Source organism: Mesoplodon densirostris, chromosome 3 (genome assembly GCF_025265405.1).
Source record: "Mesoplodon densirostris isolate mMesDen1 chromosome 3, mMesDen1 primary haplotype, whole genome shotgun sequence".
Lineage (NCBI taxonomy): Eukaryota > Metazoa > Chordata > Mammalia > Artiodactyla > Ziphiidae > Mesoplodon > Mesoplodon densirostris.
The window spans coordinates 136,134,299-136,154,431 of NC_082663.1; the positions used below are offsets into that span (position 1 = coordinate 136,134,299).

Below are 20,133 nucleotides of genomic sequence, written 5' to 3' on the forward strand. Positions count from 1 at the left end.
AAGGAAGCAAGAATATACATTGGAGAAAAGACAGTCTCTTCAATAAACAGTGCTGGGAACACTGGACAGCTACATGTATAAGAATGAAATTAGAACATTCTTTAACACCATATACAAAATAAACTCAAAGTGGATTAAAGATCTAAATGTAAGACTGGATACTATAAAACTCTTAGAGGAGAACATAGGCAGAAAGCTCTTTGACTTAAATTGCAGCAATATCTTTTCAATCCTTCTCCCAGAATAATGGAAATAAAGACAAAAATAAACAAATGGGACCTAATTAAACTCAAAAGCTTTTGCACATCAAATGAAACCATAAACAAAACAAAAAGACAGCCCACAGAATGGGAGAAAACATTTGCAAATATGCAACTGACAAGAGATTAATCTCCAAAATATACAAACAGCTCATGCAGCTCTATATCAAAAAAACAAAGAACCCAATCAAAAAATGGGCAGAAGATCTAAATAGACATTTATCCAAAGAAGACAAACAGATGGCCAAAAAGCACATGCAAAGATGCTCAACATCACTAATTATTAGAGAAATCCAAATCAAAACTATAATGAGGTATCACCTCACACTGGTCAGAATGGACATCATCAAGAAGTCTACAAACAATAAATGCTGGAGAGGGTGTGGAGAAAAGGGAACCTTCCTACTCTGTTGGTGGGAATGTAAACTGGTACAACTATTATGGAGAACAGTATGGAGGTCCCTTAAAAAAACTAAAAATAGAGTTATCATATGATCCAGCAATCCCACTCCTGGGCATATAACCAGATAAACCATAATTCGAAAAGATACATACACCCCCTGTGTTCATTGCAGCACTACTTACAATAGCTAAGACATGGAAACAATCTAAGTGTCCATCGAGAGATGAATGAATAAAGAAGATGTGGTACATATAAACAATGGAATACTACTCAGCCATTTAAATGAATGAAATAATGCCATTTGCAGCAACATGGATGGATATGGAGATTATCATACTAAGTGAAGTAAGTCAGAGAAAGACAAATATATGATATCACTTTTATGTGGAATCTAAAAAAAAAAAAAAAGATACAAATGAACTTATTTACAGAACAGAAACAGACTCACAGACTGAGAGAATGAACTTACGGTTACCAGGGAGAATGGGTGAGGGGAAGGGATAGATTGGCAGTTTGGGATTGACATGTACACGCTGCTGTATTTAAAATAGATAACCAACAAGGACCTACTGTATAGCACAGAGAACTCTGCTCAATACTCAATACTTTGAAAAGAATAGATACATATATATATATAACTGAATCACTTTGCTGTACCCCTGAAACTAACACAACATTGTTAATCAAGTATACTCCAATATAAAATAAGAATTAAAAAAAAAGAAACATTGAGAAACCATACTCCCTCTTGACATGAGAAATGAAAAAAAAAATAATTTGCCAAAGTTTAAAGGTGAGTTGACTTTACTGTACAATTTCCAAATCCATCTTTTGAAAAATCAGAAACCTGGACCTCAAGAGAACAGCGGTACAATAGTCTAAGTATCCTGACCAATTGTTTTAGTTGAAAAGAACAAAAAAAATGGTAAAAATATTTTAAAATATTTTAAATGCATCAAAGAGCTGGAAATTAGTTATGATTAGTCCAAGAGGTAAAATAACATAGGAACACAGAGAAGTAGTCTGAGCATTGAGGCCAGCTGTAACTTTACAGATTTTGCTAAACTAGATGAAATTCAGCTTCAGTTTTATGATCTGGTGGGTCATGGGAACAAAGCAAATCTCAGGGCTCACTGAAAACAGGTAGTCTATTTAGAGATCCCATAGATGTAATTGGGACCCCAATGTACGGATGAAATAGAATATACCTACATGGTCTTGCCCTCCTCTGACCTTTCCACCCAAAGGATTGCAAGGGAAATAGCCTGTCTTGAACCTCAGCACTGAGTGGAAGGAAAAGAAAAAAATTTCTCCAAGGCCTGGTAACTTCAAACTGGCCCTCCCTCTCTGTAGCCTGAATTCATATTACCTGGTTGGTCCTAAGACATCCAGCAAAGCAATTGGTTTACACTTGACCCAAGCTGAAGGTGGCACCAGTGATTGATGGAAGCAGATACAAATCCTCTCTAGAAAAAAATCACCTTAAAAGTAGGTCTCAAATAAGTTCAGCAAATAAAGACCCAAGAGATATGAACCCACAGAGGCAAGAAATACGAAGCATACTCAGAAACAAGGCACCATGAGCAAGAGAGAAGCATGGAAACAAGTCAGCCAGTTTAGATGCACAGAGGCTTCAGATATGGGAATTAGCAGAGAAAGAATATAAAATAATATGTTTACTATGAGTTGAGAAACAAAAGAGAATTGAAAGAGTAAAAACCAAAGGAATATAAAAATGGCTAACAAATTAGAAAATGCACAATAAGGAATTTCTAGAAATGAAAATATAATCTCAAAAAGCAAAACTCCAATGGATATGATGAAAAATAATACAAAGAAAAATTAAACGAACATGAGACTATATCTACAGAATCATCCAGAAAAATGAGAGGCAGAATAACAGGAATTCTGGAACAGGAATGCTAGGATGAGAATGCCTAATCTAAGTTTCAGCATGAAAAGAGACAGAATGGAGCAAAAACAATTTTCAAAGACATATCAGCTGAGTGTTGTCCAGAAGTGATGAAAGACACAAAAGTACAAATTTAGCGAGTCAAAAAAAAAAAAACAAAAACCCTCAGGTAGAGTAAATAAAGTGAAATCTACATCTAGGCATATCAAATGACATTTCAGAACATCAAAAATCAAAAGCATCAGGAGAGAATAGAAGAAAAAGGAAGTTCTAGAATTGAAGTTAGACTGAGAGCTGACTTCTTAACCACAACAGTGAGAACCATAATACAGAGGAATAATATCTTCAGTTCCTGAGAGAAAATAACTGTTAGCACAGCATTCTGCATCCAGAGAAAATCCCTTTTACAAAAGAGGGCAAATTAAAAAATTACTCCAGAACAACAAAATTGAGGATTTGCCCCACAAACCCTCACTAAAAGAACATGTCAAAAACTTTCTTGATTTTAAGAAAAAAGGGAGGTTTATGATGACAGAAGGAATAAGTAAAGTGGACAATACATAGATATAATAGGTAAATAAACATTGAATAAACAACAATCTTCCCAGATTAAAAAACACAGAACCAAAGTACCTAACAGTACAGATAAATCAAAAATAGTGTATTTGAACTGTTATATTTTAAAAGAAAATCCATTAAAGATTTAATATTGTTAAGGTATTGACTTTCCTCAGAATTGATCTATGGATTCACACAATCCCAATCTAATTCCCTACAGGCTTTTAAGGCTTATATGGAAAAGGAAAAAATCTAGAAGAGCTAAACCAATCCGTTTTCCTTTTGCAAAAGCTAAAGGAGTTGCTCTAGCTGATTCTGACTTCTTATAAAGTTATGGTAACCAAGACAGTCCGGTATTAGCATGAGGCTAGGCAAATAGATAAATAGAACAGAATAGAGAGATTAGAAATAGATCTGTATGTACATGGTTAATTGATTTTCAAGAAAAGCACCAGAGCTATTCAATAGGGAAAGGGTTATTTTTTCAATAAATGGTGCTGGAACAACTCAATAAACCTACTGGTAAAAAAGTGAACCTCAACTCTATTCTTAAAAACTAAAACTAATCAAGATGGGTCATAAATCTAAATGTAAAGCTAAAACTATAAAGCTTCTAGCAAAGACATGAGAGACTATCTTTGTAACCTTGGGGTAGGTGATGGTTTATCAGGGAAGGTACAGAAATATTAAACATAAAGTATATGATAAATTGACATTCATCAAAAGACATTGTTTAAAAATGAGGTAAGTCATGGATTGGGAGAAAATACTTGATATAGATAGATACACAGATAGAAAGATTTCAGGTATATGTATACACATAGAGATATTTATATCTGAATTTTCTGAAAATATATCTGAAATTTCAGAGATATATACACACAAAATTTTTTACCTAGAATATACAGCAAATCAGTAACAAAAACACAAATAACCCAATTGTTAAAAAAAAAAAAAAAGTTGGACAAAAGATTTAAATAGATCTCTCCCAAAAGAACATCTTTGAATAGCCAATAAGCATGTGAAAAGCTGCTTGACCTCATTAGTCATCAGGGAAGTGAAAACTGTAATGAAGAACCATTTTATAGCTACTGGAGTAGTTTTAATTATATCAATATTGGTGCTAGGAATGTAAAATTGCGCAACTACCTTGGAAAAACAGTGTGTTAGTTTTCTTATTGTATTGGTCTACAGCAGTTTTAAAAAGCAGACATTTGTTATCTCACAATTTCTGTGGGTCAGAAATGTGGGTGCAATTTAGTGATGGCTCTCACTCAAGATCAGTTATCAGGTTGCACTTAAGCTGTTGGCCAGGGCTGTGATCTTTTCAAATGCTTGTCTTGGGGAAGATCTATTTATAAATGCACTCCAGTAGTTGTTGGCAAGACTCAGCTTCCTGTAGATTATTGGAATGAGGGCCTTAGTTCCTCATGGGCTAATGGGATCCCTCAGTTTCTCAGACATCCTCATAGGGCAGTTCTCAGCATGGCAGCTGGCATCCCTTTGAGTGAGGGAATGAGAGCAGGAACCCAAGATGGAAGCCACAGTCTTTTTAAAACCTAGTCTTGTGAGTGACATCCTATCACTCTTGCAATGTTTTACTTGTGTAGAAGCAAGCCACTATATCCAGCCCACATCTAGGAGAGAGAATCACCTAAGAGCATGAATACCAGAAGGCAAGGATCATTGGGGATTATTTTAGATACTGCCTTACCACATTTATTAGAGACACACCTATGCTACAACTTAGTAGTTCTATTCATAGCTACTTATTTTAGAGAAATGAAAACTTCATCCTCATAAAGACATGTGCAAAATAGCCCCAAACTCAAAACAACCAAATATCTACTAACAGGAAACTGGATAAAGGGTACAAACTTGCAGTTATAAGCTGAATGAGTTCTGGAGAGCTAATGTACAGCAGGTGGTGACTATAGTTAATAAATAATAATGTATTATATATTTGAAATTTGCTAAAAGAGTACATCTTAAATGTTCTTAACACATGGAGGGTAAAGGTAAATATGTGAGGTGAATATGTAAGGTTAATTACCTTAATTGGGGGAATCATTTCACAATGTATACATGTATCGAAACATTATGTTGTACACCTTAAATATATACAATGTTTATTTCTTAATAAAATTAAAGGATCTGTGCATTTCACTGTATGTAAATTTCTCCTCATTAAAAAGTCATCTGAAATAAACAAGTAATCCAATTACATGAGAGACACATCTAAAATATAACCATACAGAATGGATGCTATTTAAAAGAGTAGAAAAATGCGTTCGAGGAAAATACAGAGTGAGAACAACTATACTAATAGGCAAAATGGATTTCAAGGCAAAAACATTATAAGAAATAGAATCATTATACACATTGATAAGAAGACAATAAGGAAGACAGAACAATTCTAAGCTGGTATGTATTTAATAAAATACCTCTTTTAGTAACTGATAGATCAAACAGATATATATATATAAATTTGAACGGAACAATTAAATATCTTGAGTTAACAGACACACATAGAACATGGCACCAACAACTGCAGAACACACACTCTTTTCAGACAGGCATGAATATTTATAAAAATTGACATATACTGACTGGGCCAAAAACCTAGCCTCAATTTTTAAATAATTGATCTTTTTAAAGAGAATGTTTTTTAACTATCATAATATTATCAGTTTAAAACTGATGAATAAAATATACACTAGAAATAAATCCTAGAAAATCTTACATATTTAGAAATTAAGGAAAATCCTTCTATAAAACTTACCACAGGAGAAATTATACTAAAATTACAAAACATTTACACCTATATTAATACTCCTTTGGGATGCTGCCAAAAAAATACACGTCCTTAAATGAACTTATTAACTAAGAAGGCAGAACATTTTAATTTACTAAGGTGGCAACACATTTTAGAACTTAGGATAATTCTGCAGTTCTATTTAGAACAAAAGACAAGGAAAATTTAAGGAGAAGAAATAAACATAACATAGGATTGACAAAAGCAAAAGTTAGCTCTTTGAAAAGATGAATAATTGACAGTACTGCTAAAGAGGAAAAGAAGACGAATAAAAATATTCGGAACAACAAAAGACATAACTACAAAAATGTTGGGGACATTTTTTTAAATGAAAATATTATGAAAAGCTTTTGCCAAGAAGTTTAAACCATTCTATGAAATGGAAAAATACTAAGAAGACATAACTCACCAAAATCAACCTGAGAAGAAACATAAAACCTGTATAATCCTATAGTTATTTTTTAAATGGAAATAAGGTGTCATTCCATGCCCTGAAGGTTGATGAATGATTTAAATATTCAAGGAGTAAATAATTCTAATCTTTCATTAAAAATTCCAAAATATAGAAAACTGATAGAACCTGACAAATATATTGTAAGACAGAAAAATTACAGGATAAACTCACTTACGAACACAGGTGCAAAATCCTAAAAAAATTAAGTTTCAGAAATTGATAGAAAAGATGATACATAATGACAATGCTGAACTAATACCAAAAAATTTAGGAGTGGATTATTATTGGAAAATTAATATAATTCACCACATTAATATATTAAGGAGAAGTATATTATCTCAATATATGAAGAATAAAATGGTACTTGATAAAATTCATAGCAATGAATGATAGAAACTCTTAGCAAAATAAGAATAGAAGGGAACTCTGTCATCACGATAAAAAGTATTTTGGGAAAAAATAAAAACCATAGGACGAAAGAATCTGAATGATAAATTTTTTTTTTTTTTTTTTTTAGGGACAAAGGTGGGGTTTGTTTTTATCATAAAAGAAAAAAAAAACTCCTAAGGAATCTTAACAAAGGAAGGGAATATTTCACACTCAGAGAATAGACACCAGGACACAAAATTACAAGTGTTTTTACTCCAGACCTGTCCTCATCTCCTCCAACAGCAGAGATGGGAAGGAGACAGCTGAAGCAAACAGGCAGCTCTGTAAAACAAAGACTTAGAAACCCTACAAATATGATTAAACTCTAAACTTCTGTTTTGCTTAAAAAAAATTTCTTTTAATATATCAGAAGGCCTGCTTTAGTGACATGCTAGTCCCACCAGAAAATAACCCCAAAACCCCCTTGTCAGTAACATGCTCAAGTTGACCAGCCAACTCGTATTTCCAAACCCCTGTGTGTAAAAGTACGTGTATGTCTTTTAAACCAAAGCCCCTGGGCTCAGGTGACTGCTACTGCTATCAGTTCAGGAAAAGGCAAGATTGCTGTTTCCTTACTTTTAGTCAACACTGTATTGGACAGTCCTAGACAGAACAGTATGAAAAGTAAAAGACATAAAAAGTATAAGAAATCAAAAGACATAAAACTGTCAAAATCATTACTGCCTACCAAGAAAACCTAAATCAACCTGCATACAAATTGTGAAAAATAAGATAATTTACCTAGGTGTTAACTATAAGATCAACATACCAAAAACAACAAACAAACAAAAACCTGAATCTCAATACAACAGGAAAAAGAAATAGGTGTAAGAGAAATACATTTTTACCGAAATACCATTTTCAATAGCCACAAGATAGGCTGAATCCACACAGAGAAGACTAACTTTTTCAAAATACATCCAAGAAAACATAACAAAATAGAGACAGATGCAATGATGATGAAGTGAACATAAATCCAATCAAAATTCCAACAGGTCTTCCTTCAGTTGAAACTTCAGTTGATTCTGAAATTTATTTGGAAGACCAAGAATAGCTAGGACAGTCTGGAAGAACAAGGCAAGAGAACTTGCCTTATGAAATGTAAAGAATTTAAAAATCATAGTAAGCTAAAATAGTTAATTAATTATTGTCACAGGGATAGATGAATAGAATAACGAAACAGACTAGAAAATCCTGAAAGAGACCCATAAGTGTATGGAAACATCATTTATGACAGAGCTAAATATGGGCTTTTCAATATATGATGTTGAGATCCTTCATCTGCATCTGTTTTGACCCCAACCTCAGACTGCACACAAAAATGAATACCCATGAATTAGAGACTTAGAAAAAGCAAAACATAAAAGTTTTAAAAACAATATTGAAGAACTTTATGGTTTCAGTGTAAGGAAGGATTTCTCAGACAAGACAGAAAGCACAAACCCTAGAGGAAAATTTGTTGACATTAAAATATAAAACGTTTTCACCAAAAAATGCTAAGCATAGAGTGAAAAGATAAACTACAGCCTCAAAAAAAGAAATTATCAATACATAGAACTGCTAAACAATTATTTTTCAGAATATATAAAGCATGACTATAATTCATACATACAAAATCCAAAAAACCAAAAAAATTAAAAGAGACAAAAGACATTTCACTGAAGAAGAATCCCAAATGGCTTACCAACAAATGAAAAGAGCCTTAACTCCATTACTAATCTGGGAAATGCAAATTTAAAAGACAGTAGCATCCCATTTCACACTCACTTCATAATAAACAATATCAAATGCTAGCAAGAAAGTAGAAAAAACAGAACTCTATACATTACTAGTGGGAAAGTAATAAAGCTGTAGATAAGCATACCTTAGGAGCTAGTAATTCCACTCTTCACCTATGTGTCCTAAAGAAAATTTACAAGTGAACACTAGGATCCACATACAAGAATGTGCAGAGATGACTTCGTAGAAACAAAAACTTGGTATCAATCCAAATGTCCAACAAAAGGATGGACAAAGAAATCATGATGTGTGATAACCTCAGGGGAATAGAATAAATTACAGCTGTGCTACAGAATGGAGGCATCTCAGGAACAAAACATTGAGGCCAAAAATAAGTAAATCACTAAAGAATACATAAGTGGAATTATTCTGTGCATAAAGCTCAAAAACACATGGTAGTAAACAATTTATCATTTAAGGAGGCAAATGTAGTAATATAAATATTATAAAGAAAAGCAAGAAAACAGTAAACAAAATTCGTAGTAGTAATTATTCTTGAGAGAAGGAAATGGTTAGGATTAGGAAGAGCTCAGGGAATTACAAAGGTAAGAATTTTCTTTTTAAAAAAAAATGGATGGGGCTTCCCTGGTGGCGCAGTGGTTGAGAGTCCACCTGCCGATGCAGGGGACGCGGGTTCGTGCCCCGGTCCGGGAGGATCCCACGTGCCGCGGAGTGGCTGGGCCCGTGAGCCATGGCCGCTGAGCCTGCACGTCCGGAGCCTGTGCTCCGCAACGGGAGAGGCCACAACAGTGAGAGGCCTGCGTACCGCAAAAAAAAAAAAAAAAAAAAGTATGGTGACTATACAAGATTCATGTCCATGTCATCCTTTATAACATATTTATATTTAGAGAAATCTTTTGCATCAATTCCAAAAATGTAATGATTTGGAATAAAACTTTTTTTCATCAGAAGCCCTGGCAGTAATCGGCCAGGTTAGAATAGCAGCTGCCTCCTGTCCAGAGCATCTCCATCACTTGCCATATATGATCGTGCAGAGACTCTTGTTTTCCTTATCGCTTTCTTATGGGTCACTCACTGACATCACCTTTCCAGTCTTTGTGGGCATCTGATATGACGACGTTGTTTTAGAGCAGTGGTTCTCAAAGTGTGTTCCCCTAACTAGCAGCTTCAGCATCACCTGTGACTTGTCACAAGTGCAGGCATTCAGGCAACACCCTTAACCTACTGTATCGAACTCAGGGGTGGAGCCCTGCAACCTAAGTTTTAACAAGCCCTCCAGGGGATTCTGCTGCTCCTGTTTGAGAACCACTGTTCTGGAGGGCATGGCCCAGCCTTGGACCTCCTTTCCTAGACTTTCTTCCATTCTCAGATTCTTCAGTCCTCCCAGACGGGAGTCGCATGTGCTCCTAATGGGAGCAGTATTCATTTCCAAGAGCCAACAGGACCCTCAGTTGTCACCAGTGCCCTCCAAATCAGGAGGGAGCCTCCCTCCATTTTCCTTGCTCAATACCATCTAAGCAGTGGTGTTTTGGTTGTTAATCTATGGTCAGAAATTGACTGACATCACTGCAAGAGTGCTTTGTCTGCTCTTTGCAGGCCCCACAGGGCTCTTGTAGGAGCTGTTTTTTTGTTTTGTTTTGTTTTTTTGTTTTTTTTTTTTTTTTACAGTGGAAAGGTTTAGTATGTGAACAAACCAGTAAGTCTGTCTGAAGGACAAAGGGCGTTAAGATGAGGTGTGAAACACAAAGCCAGTTACCGATTTGTCCCTGCTGCCAGGAAATTCTCATTTCTACCTTATCTTAGCCTTTCACACTGGGAGACAGTTTCAGAGTAGCCCCCTCCTTGTCATCCTGGTACTTCCAAGGCTGTGAGAGGGGAAAAGGCAGCAGTTATTTCTGAGTCCACTTCTCTGGCCTGGGAGCCCTCCTGCTGATTTCAAAGCCCATGGGAGGCGTCATGAATAAAGTGAAGTCATATGACTGAAATGCCAACACTCCATCTGATAAAGTTCTCCAAGCTCCAAACATTTTTTTTTTCTATTTTGAGTTTTTCCCTCTCAACTTTTTGTATGAATCGTCCACTTTGAAGGCAACATACCAAGTATGAACACATTCACCATATCCTGAATTTGATGTCACTGATGGTGTCAACCTTTTCAGTAAGTTGTGAGGACTACTGTAGGGAAGGAAGTATGTCTCACTGAGCCATATGTAGTACTACCACCTTACCCTTATTGATGGAGGCTAGTTTTGGAAATACAAGTGCATATTCCATGAAGATAGATTTGACATTTAATTACGAAGCATGGCGTGAAGATATGAGAGACAGGAAAGAAGCCCAGTTTTTCTGGAAGTGATATGGAATACTGGACCACATGCTTGGGTTTGAATCCTAGTTTTGCCCTTTTACTAGGTGTGCAACCCTGAGCAAGTCATTTACCTTAGCGTCCTTGCTTGTACAATCAGGACTGAAGGAGTGCCAAAGGCACTCCACAAAAAATAGGATCTTTGTGGGGATTAAGTGAGATAACACATATAAAAGCATGTTCCACCGTGTCCATCACCTAGTGAGTATTCAATAAAGCACAGCTGATGTTTATGGCAAGAAATAAGACTAGCAAAATAGGTCAGATCAAGCTCTACATGGGCAAATAAGTCCAAGGGTTCCTATCTTTTCTAAGAAATGTATGAAAGTTTTGATAAGAGAAGTGACATAATCAAAACTGACTTCAGGTGTGTGTGAAGTACACACAACTGACTTCACTTTATGTGTCAAGTACACTAGAAAAAAAAAAGGAAGAATTAGAGACAAAACTTGGGAGGTTTCAACAGTCCAGGTTAGAGATGAACTAATATATTGAGTAGGGAGAAGTTGCGAGTTAAAAACTGCGTCAACTGATGCAGTGAGGGAGGGAGGGAGGGAGGGAGAGAGGGAGGGAAGAAGGAACAGAGAAGATGGCATGAGGGCTCTCCCCCGGGGAAGGTGGAGGATGGCAGTGCCCTGGAGAAGAGGGTGAACAAATGTGGAAGAGAGCTGGTAGTATTGTCAGAAGGGAAGCTTATGCCATGAGGGGAAAGGTCTCAATAGCAGTGAAAACAGAAGGTGTTAGACAACACTAGGACAAGGGGTGTGAGTCAGCCAGACCTTATAGGAGAGAAGCAAAGAAAATGGCGGAAAACCATCTTCAGATTTTAGACGTGAGCTATAGGAAGAGCTTGATGCGTTGGATTAAGGTCCTAGACAAGGCTGTGCTGCACATACATCATTCCCTGCCACTCTAGCAACAAGACCCCCTTCCTTGAGCTGACGTTATAGTGAGAAAAACCACAGGCAAAGGAAGCCAACCACAGTTCGAAGTAGAACCACACCCGGCTCAGCACCAGCTTGGTGAAGGGCTTGTGAGGACGAGATGGTAGGATAGGGATTTTTGCCACACACAAAGGGGTGAGGTCAGAGTGGAAAGAAGGAGTGAAAGAGAAGCTCAGGCCAATCCTTTGCTTAGGACTAGACACCCGTTGTTTCTCTTTAAGACTCTGGATGAGCCACTGTAGGGGGAGCACAAAAATCAGTGGAGAAGCCTGCTCTCCGAAGCACACCTCAGAGACCCAGACCTGGGAAGTGGGGAAGAGCCCTGTCTTGGCACCTGTGGAATGTACCTTGGGATCGCTCAGGGTGGCGCCCCACAGATCGCCTTGCTCTGCCTGCCACTTACTGTTGCCCATGAGGGTGTGGCCTACCCGTGGGGGCTGGTGGAAGCAGAACATGGAGTCGGCAGTTGGCAGAGAGGATGATGTTCCTTTTAAACCTGTTCAAAGTGTCTGAAAGTTCGGAGTGGAGAAATAAAATGCAGAAAATTGGTCTGATTTAGAGTGGCTTGGTGGCCACTCCTGGGGTCCATGCTTCCTAAGTTGGGATACTTTCTTTATAACAGAGAAGGGGATCTTCATTCAGTTCAATTTGGTGATAATATTAAAATCTGAAATATTCAGAGGATGGCTGAGTTTTAGTTCATATTTTTTGCATACAATGAGTTAGGCAAAAATCTTTCTATGAAGCATTATCCTCTTTTGCCCTAATAATTAGCATAGAATGTGGCTGATTCTCCTTCTCTCAACTTACTTAATTTACATACAATAAAATTCACTCTTGGGAGGTATAATTACGTAAGTTTGCATAAACACATGGAGGCACATAACCACCACTGCAATCAAGATACAGAACAGTCCTATCACCAAAAAACATCTATTCTTCATGCTGTCCCTCTGTAGTCAAATCACTTCCCTCTAACTCCTAGCAACAACTTATCTGTTCTGAGTTTTCTTTTGACAATTGCCTATTTGAGTAAGGCCTGAGATTTCTTTACAATTTGCTGCTATGATAACAACAGTAACAGCAGTAATAGTAATAATTAACACATATTAATTATACATTTCCAATGTGCCAGGCACCATGTGAAGCACTTTAGAGATGAAGAAACTGAGGCTTTGAGACATTTTGGAAAAGACAGGAGGGAAGAAGGACTTGCCCAAGGTCATACAGTGGCAGCCCCATGGTTTGAGTTAGCAGTGTCCAACTCCCAGGTCTATTTTCTTAACCTCTATCCAATTCTGCTTCCAGAAAGACAAAGAAAGTAGGGCGATGTGGAAACAATATCCGCTAATTTCAGGAAGCTCAGTTTAGACCTGAGATTGCCTTACTTTAGAAATAAACAGAACTTATGTAAGAATTTGGTTAATCATGCTAATGAAGCAATAATTGACTAGGTGCAAGATAGAATGAAGCCAGGATCCTAGAACACCTTCCGTACAATCTTTGTGATATGCAGTGAAGATAAAGCCCAGATACATTATGTCCAGCCTCATAAAGTTGATCAGGCATGCAAAGCTAGAATTTCCTGATCAGATGTTGAAACATCTCAATGCTTAGAGCACCAACTTCCTCCTAACTTTACTAAAACACTGAAATGGGATCTTTAATCTTAGTCTTGTGCCTATTTCAGGTTGGAGTCCCCCACCCGGTCTCTGGTGATGGAGGCCCCAAAAGGAGTAGAAATAAATGCAGAAGCTGGCAACATGGAAGCCACCTGCAGAACAGAGCTGAGACTGGAGTCCAAAGATGGAGAGGTAAGCATGAGAGGAACAGAAGCCCAGAAAGACACAGCTCAAACGAGCCAATGTTTCCTAAGATGCATCACTCCCTTTGCCTCTGAAGTTTATCCTACAGTGTAATGATCCTACAGTGTGACAGCAAAAAGAGCCAATCAGAAGGTTTTATTTCTGGAACAAATATGTTGAACGGCACGATTATAAGCCAAACCCACAACACATAAAAGTTATAATTCATTATCTGTAAAAGTGCTGAGGTAATAGTATGTATCACAAGAACAGAATTATATAAGGACATCTGTAAAAATGAGTGCTATTTCCAAGTTCTCTCATCACCTTAAAGTAAGATTTAGTTGGCTGGTATAATTAAGCTGTATATCACACACGTCTATTTAAAGAGGAGCTTAGTTTACTGGTAGACATTTTTTTTTTTTTTTCTGCGGAACGCGGGCCTCTCACTGCTGTGGCCTCTCCCGTTGCGGAGCACAGGCTGCGGAGCACAGGCTCCAGACGCACAGGCTCATCGGCCATGGCTCAAGGGCCCAGCCGCTCCACAGCATGTGGGATCCTCCCGGACCGGGGCACAAACCCTTGTCCCCTGCATCGGCAGGCGGACTCTCAACCACTGGGCCCCCAGGGAAGCCCTGGTAGACATTTTTAAGTGTACATTGTATGTTTCTACTTTCATTGAAAATGGAAAAGTCAGATCTAACAGCTATCCCAAATCAGAACAAGCCAAAACTTAACTAGGCAGCAAGAGACTAAGAGACGAGAGACTGCAAACATTCATTCTCTTAGCCCAACACAGTCCCGCCTTGGTGAACAGAATAGCTCTTTGTGTTTTCGCAAGCAAGGTAAGCCAAATCCCCAAAGAAAATATGATTCGAATGCAAACTTTTGAAAGTGGCTTTATCGTGTTCATAAGTGACTTTTTCTACTTAAGATTTTATTTAAAAGAGAAAAAATGTGTTTTTAAAGCAAAACTCTATTCCACCTTCCATATCTACTTACAGGTTATCAGTCTCCACCTGCCTCTGTATACCAAGCCTGCCTTTCGATTGGTTTGGCATGTGCTATATTTGTTTTAAAAGAGCTAGTCAGATAGAGCTTTCAGTTATCAAAACTGTCTCTGTAGACAGCTGCAGACTCCAAACCACACACGTTTAGAAGTAGTGACTACATCACAGATACAGTTTATAGCTATCAGAATGTGGACCCTGGAGGAATCAGTTATAATCCTGACCATCATTTAAGACTGGAAGTGCTGCATATTCTTGAAGGCCCACCATGCACATAGATGTATTTAGGGTCTGAGAAGTCCCATACTAAAGAAAATTGTTACCCTGTCATTTCCAAATTTACTTCACTCTAGGAATCCATTCACGTTCTACATGATACACTTTTACGAAATGCTAATATATACATGACATTGCCAGTGCAATGCTGTCTGGCTAGAATACAAGCTTCTGGGAGGGTAGAGACTTTATCTCTCTTGTTCATCCCTGAATTCCCAGTGTCAACTATTCTAAACACATAGTAGGTGCTCATTTGATTTCAACTGAACATTCATCCCCTGTTTCAGAATGTCAAGAGGATAAATGACAGGCTCTAACTCTTCCTTCCTGTTTCCTCTCTTTAGATTAAGTTAGATGCTGCGAAAATCAAACTACCTAGACTGCCTCATGGATCCTACACGCCCACAGGAACAAGGCAGAAGGTCTTCGAGATCTGTGTCTGCGCCAATGGGAGATTATTCCTGTCCCAGGCAGGAACCGGTTCCACTTGTCAGATAAACACGAGTGTCTGCCTGTGAGAGACCATGCATAGTGGACATGTCGGCAGCATCCAGGCCTTTTTCGGCTTTAGACCCTGGCTGCCAGCTATTTTTACTAGAACACAGAAAGCCTATCAAAGACCTTTTGTGTGTGTGTGTGTGTGTGTGTGTGTGTGTGAGTTTGTGTGTGTGGGTGATATAAATATATATAAATATATAAATAAATATATATATACTCTGTATAAAATGAGGTTTCAGTACAAAAGGAACCATGGGTGACCCTGTGATATCCACTGTCATTGCCATCCCAACCCCACCACATACATGATAAAATCAAGACACTAATTCGGGCCCAATATTCCCCAGACCCTGCAGAATCACACAGTGTATCGACACTTACTGAATATTCGCCTACACGTGTGAGTAACAGCCTGTCTTTTCCTTTAGTGTCATTACAAGGCAGTGATGGCGGGAATTTGCAAGTCACACCCAAGGGTTGAGACCCTTGTAGTAAAAGCAGACACTTTATTAGCTTTTGTGCAGCTGGCCAACTTCTCCCCTTTCAACTTAGGGATGGGGCAGTGCCATAGAAGTCAGACAGAGGAACTCAACATGGCTGTGCTACTTTTGCATCCAAATGTATTGGGCTTCTGTGGCTGGATGAATTAGAAGGATGGATTTTAGCAAAGTTTGAAAGGCTCACCCAACTCCTGTGAGCTTATTACTTCCTTCAAACCCACGTATTATCCCACAGTCAAAACAGGAGCTGTAAATCAGCACAAAATAGGAAAACAGTTGCTCCTCAGTCAGCTAGAAGCTCCTCGATGGCCTGACAGACTAAGAATAAATGGGCAATAGGTCTCTGTTGGAAGTGAAAAAATGGCTCAAAATCTGTTACATCCTCACTCCTGTTGACTTCATCCAACAGACTCCTACCCAAAATGATCACGTCAATCCAAATCTTTAAGAGTGGAACCCCTACCCCCAAGAGAAGCTATTTGGAGATGGAAATCAAAGAGTGGCGAAGGAAACCAAATTATTTTCAAATATGTTTCTGGGGACTGGTAGGTAATTTAGAGGCATGCGTTTCATTATTAAAGGTATGCACAAATTCTCTGCCTTCAATCTTCTTATATATTTTTTCAGTATTGGGATATTCATTTTCCTAAGTTGACCATTGTTTTCTCTAAGAACAGTGACCCAAGAATCACAGATCTAAAGTACCACATGCCCCCAGAAATGCTCACTGAAAATTAATATAGACTGAGTCAAGTGTCTTTATTAGAACCATTGTGTCACCAGGGGGGCCCAGCAGTACCCACTCCCCCGTATGCGGAAGCAGCTCCCTAATTCCCGCCATCAGCTACCTCCCATCACCCCACTTTCATCATCGTGCTCCAGGGTCACCCTGGCCAGCTCTTGTGCTGGGACAGGGGATTACACCATCTCTGTTCAAAGAGGGGGATACGTGCCTATGCCTTACGACAATGCACTCAGCAAGGAGAAGCACATCCAATATTTATCTTGTGTTACCTGTAGTTTATTTTGAGTGATTGGAGGGGAAGGGTTTCACAATGACTGGGCATCTTAAAAGCTGGTAGGCAAACCAAGTGGCTGACAGATGTGGACGCCGAGGAGCCTGGAAGGGAGACATAACTGCTTTCGACCATCCTGGATGCCACTTGGCAAGCAGTAGCCCCACAGTCCTAAATGAAGTCATATTTGTAGGCCTGAATGGCACTTGTTTGTTGTTGTTTTTTTTTCCTCAACAGGGTTCTGCTTTTTCTTACTTCACAAGCAGAGGGGAGATGTGCCATAGGAAATGAATAAGAGGTTTGGTATTTTTGAGATGACACTCTAGCATCGGGCTGAGTTTTGCACATGTGGAAGGTAAAAGCAAGCTATGTGTTGCTTAGTCACTTAGAAGTGGCGGGGAGGAGGGGTGGTTCCAGCCTGACCAGTGGCCCTGCTGGCTCCCGGACCCCAGGGCCCTTCCAGTCACTCCTGCTTAATATCCGTACAGAAGAATTGGGTTGCTCAAGGGTGAGACCGTAAGATTGCTTAGTGTGCAGCACTAGGGTCTAAAAAGGAAAACCATAAAGAGATATGCAATTGCTCTGGCTCAGTATTATTTATATCCTGTAGGATCACACCGCCAGAATCTGCATGTACCACACCCAGAGTTTTTCCAAGCCAGGAAAGGCCCTCCTTGGCGACTGGGCGCATCTACCCCATATCTTTCAGATCAACAGTAGTACCTGTAAGGTCCTTTGTGGCTAAATACCTGAAGACAAAGGTTTTTGTTTGTTTGTTTGTTTTTTAAGCAGACAGACCATCTTTGCATTTTGTCATCTCAAGTACATATTCTAAGGATGAGAAAGAAATGGAAGGTTCCCTGAACCTCTTTCATCTAATTTTGTTCCAATAGTTAAATGAAAGTCTGAGATCAGCACCTTGGAAATTTTATGCCGATAAAAAAGACTGGTGTGATGCCACCTGCAAAAATTAATCCTAAATGTACTCAGATCACAAATAGAATAAAAAGAATAATAGCAACCAAGAATAGAAATCAAGCACCTATGGGGACAGACATGATATAAAATTCTGATTTTCATTTGTGCTAAGTGACTACGGTATACCAGGTAATGAGCAGGAGGTTTGGCGTGGATTAAATTATGTATTTCAGTTCAGACTTTAGAATTCAGTAATTGCATATTAAGTCCTTCAATGTACATTTTTTTTCTCCCAGCTTCCTCCAACTAGAATACCTGTCCATGGTCATGAGAAAAAGTTTTACCTGAATTCTGGGGAAAAGAAAAGCTCTTTTACATTAAAGTCTGATACCTTTAATTTATAAAAATGAGATCCTTTCTAATCTTATATACAATATCTTCTAGAAAATCACATCTCTCAGTATATTAAGCAGTGGGTGGCATAACAAAGAGTTTAAATGAATTTTCAATATTCTAGAAGTTCCAGTACGTTAATATTCTTCAGAAAAGTTTTATAAATTAAAAGTTGATCTCCAAATGTGTTTAGCACCTACTTCTATTGGATATCTGCTCAATAAGTTGTTAAAGTTTAGTCTTAAGAGGTTTTCAAAAGCCCTTTTGGTGACATCAGTCCAGGTGGAAACTTGATACAAAGCTGTATCTTTCTGTTACCCAAGAGACAGAGCCTATAAACTTGAATTGGCTTTTAACTTCCTTTAGGTCAGTTTTCCCTTGGATGATTTCCATTGTATATCCAGCACCATAGACCAAAGATTGCTTGAGGCTTGACTCTAGCACAGGGGTCAACAAACTCTGGTCCCGAAACCAAATGGGACTCATCACCTGATTTTGTGAATAAAGTTTTATTATAACACAGCCACATCCGTCCACTTACTTGTTATGTATGGCTGATTGCATACTGGACCAGCAGGGTTGAGTATCTGTGCCAGAGACCTCTTGGCCCACAAAACATAAAATAGTTACTAATTGGTTCTTTAGTAAAAGTTTGCTGACTCCTGACATAGAGGTCATTTGTAGCCTCATTTGTGTTGGACACAGCAGGAGAGAAAGCAGACGACGGCACTACATTTCCATGTGTGCTTGGGAATATAAATATGTGGTTATAGAAAAGATGGTCTGCTTTACACTGCATGTAAAAGAGATCCACTTGTCTGAGAAACACAGGCTCACAGGATTCTTGGAAACAGGGAAGACGGAATTAGGGAAGGGTTTAGTGGAAGAGGAGAGCTATGATCCTCCAAAAGGTTCTTCCTAGAACCCTTCATATATAAATATAGGGGTTCCTTCAGTCAGCATCATTGTGTGACAAGAAGTGAAGCAGGGGTCCTTTGATTTAGAGTCTCTTTCCTGAAGAGACTATTTCTGCGATCTCCGCCTTAAGGTTTTCATCTCACTTTCCCATATTCCAGAAAGATGCCCATTCCATGGTCCTCTGAAGAATATTTTTGACTTAACATATCTTTTTGGCATCCATCACCTCAGTTATTCACACCCACAGAGGACTCGCTTTCCTACAACCACATCAGGCCTGAAGGGTTGGTGGGACCAACAAATAATGAGAAATATTCAAAGGAACATCTGAAAATATGTAGGACAAAAAAATGTAGAATTATTTCATGAATCTGTTGCTGGGATTTGGGGAGGGTGGGGACCAGATTAATGCCAGTTTGATGTTGTTTCCAAGGATCTGGGTCTTTGTTCTTTGGTGTAGGAGATTTACCAAAAAAAAAAAAAAAATCTATTTTGAATTCCAGCATCACTGCCTCTGTGTGGTAAGGCAGGTTCCTATCAGAGATTTGTCCCTTCAGTCAGCATCCCTATTGCTAATCCAAAGCTTTATACTCATATTTAATATTGTTAAAATAGCATCAGTTACGAATGATTCTTTGTAAGTATGAGTATTCCTGTTAGGGAGGAAAGGTGTTTGTGTTTTTTTTTTAAATAAAAATACCCACCATTTACCAGACCCTAATCAACATTAGTTAAAGGAGTCCTTCAGCATTTTATCTGGATTCAACTAAAAGAGGATTAAATTGGCCTTTCACAGGAACAGCTACATGAGAATATCTTGCATTTGTTTATTTTAGGTGAAACGTAGCCTGATGTTTAGACCAAGGAGGTAAATATCCATCTAAGCACGTGATCCTTATTTTTTAAGGCTCTCTGAAAG

The 20,133-nt window shown here is 38.2% G+C and overlaps 1 protein-coding gene across 1 annotated transcript in view; it reads left to right on the forward strand.

The window, feature by feature from the left end:
- The window catches only part of SGCD (sarcoglycan delta), a 389,456-nt gene extending 370,638 nt beyond the window's left edge, over window positions 1–18,818 (forward strand). The window contains exons 7-8 of the mRNA XM_060093719.1: window positions 13,571–13,694; window positions 15,316–18,818. Coding sequence (XP_059949702.1) covers window positions 13,571–13,694; window positions 15,316–15,489 — 298 coding nt within the window. The 3' untranslated portion in view covers window positions 15,490–18,818. The remainder of the gene's footprint in view (window positions 1–13,570; window positions 13,695–15,315) is intronic.
- Window positions 18,819–20,133: the final 1,315 nt, after the last annotated feature.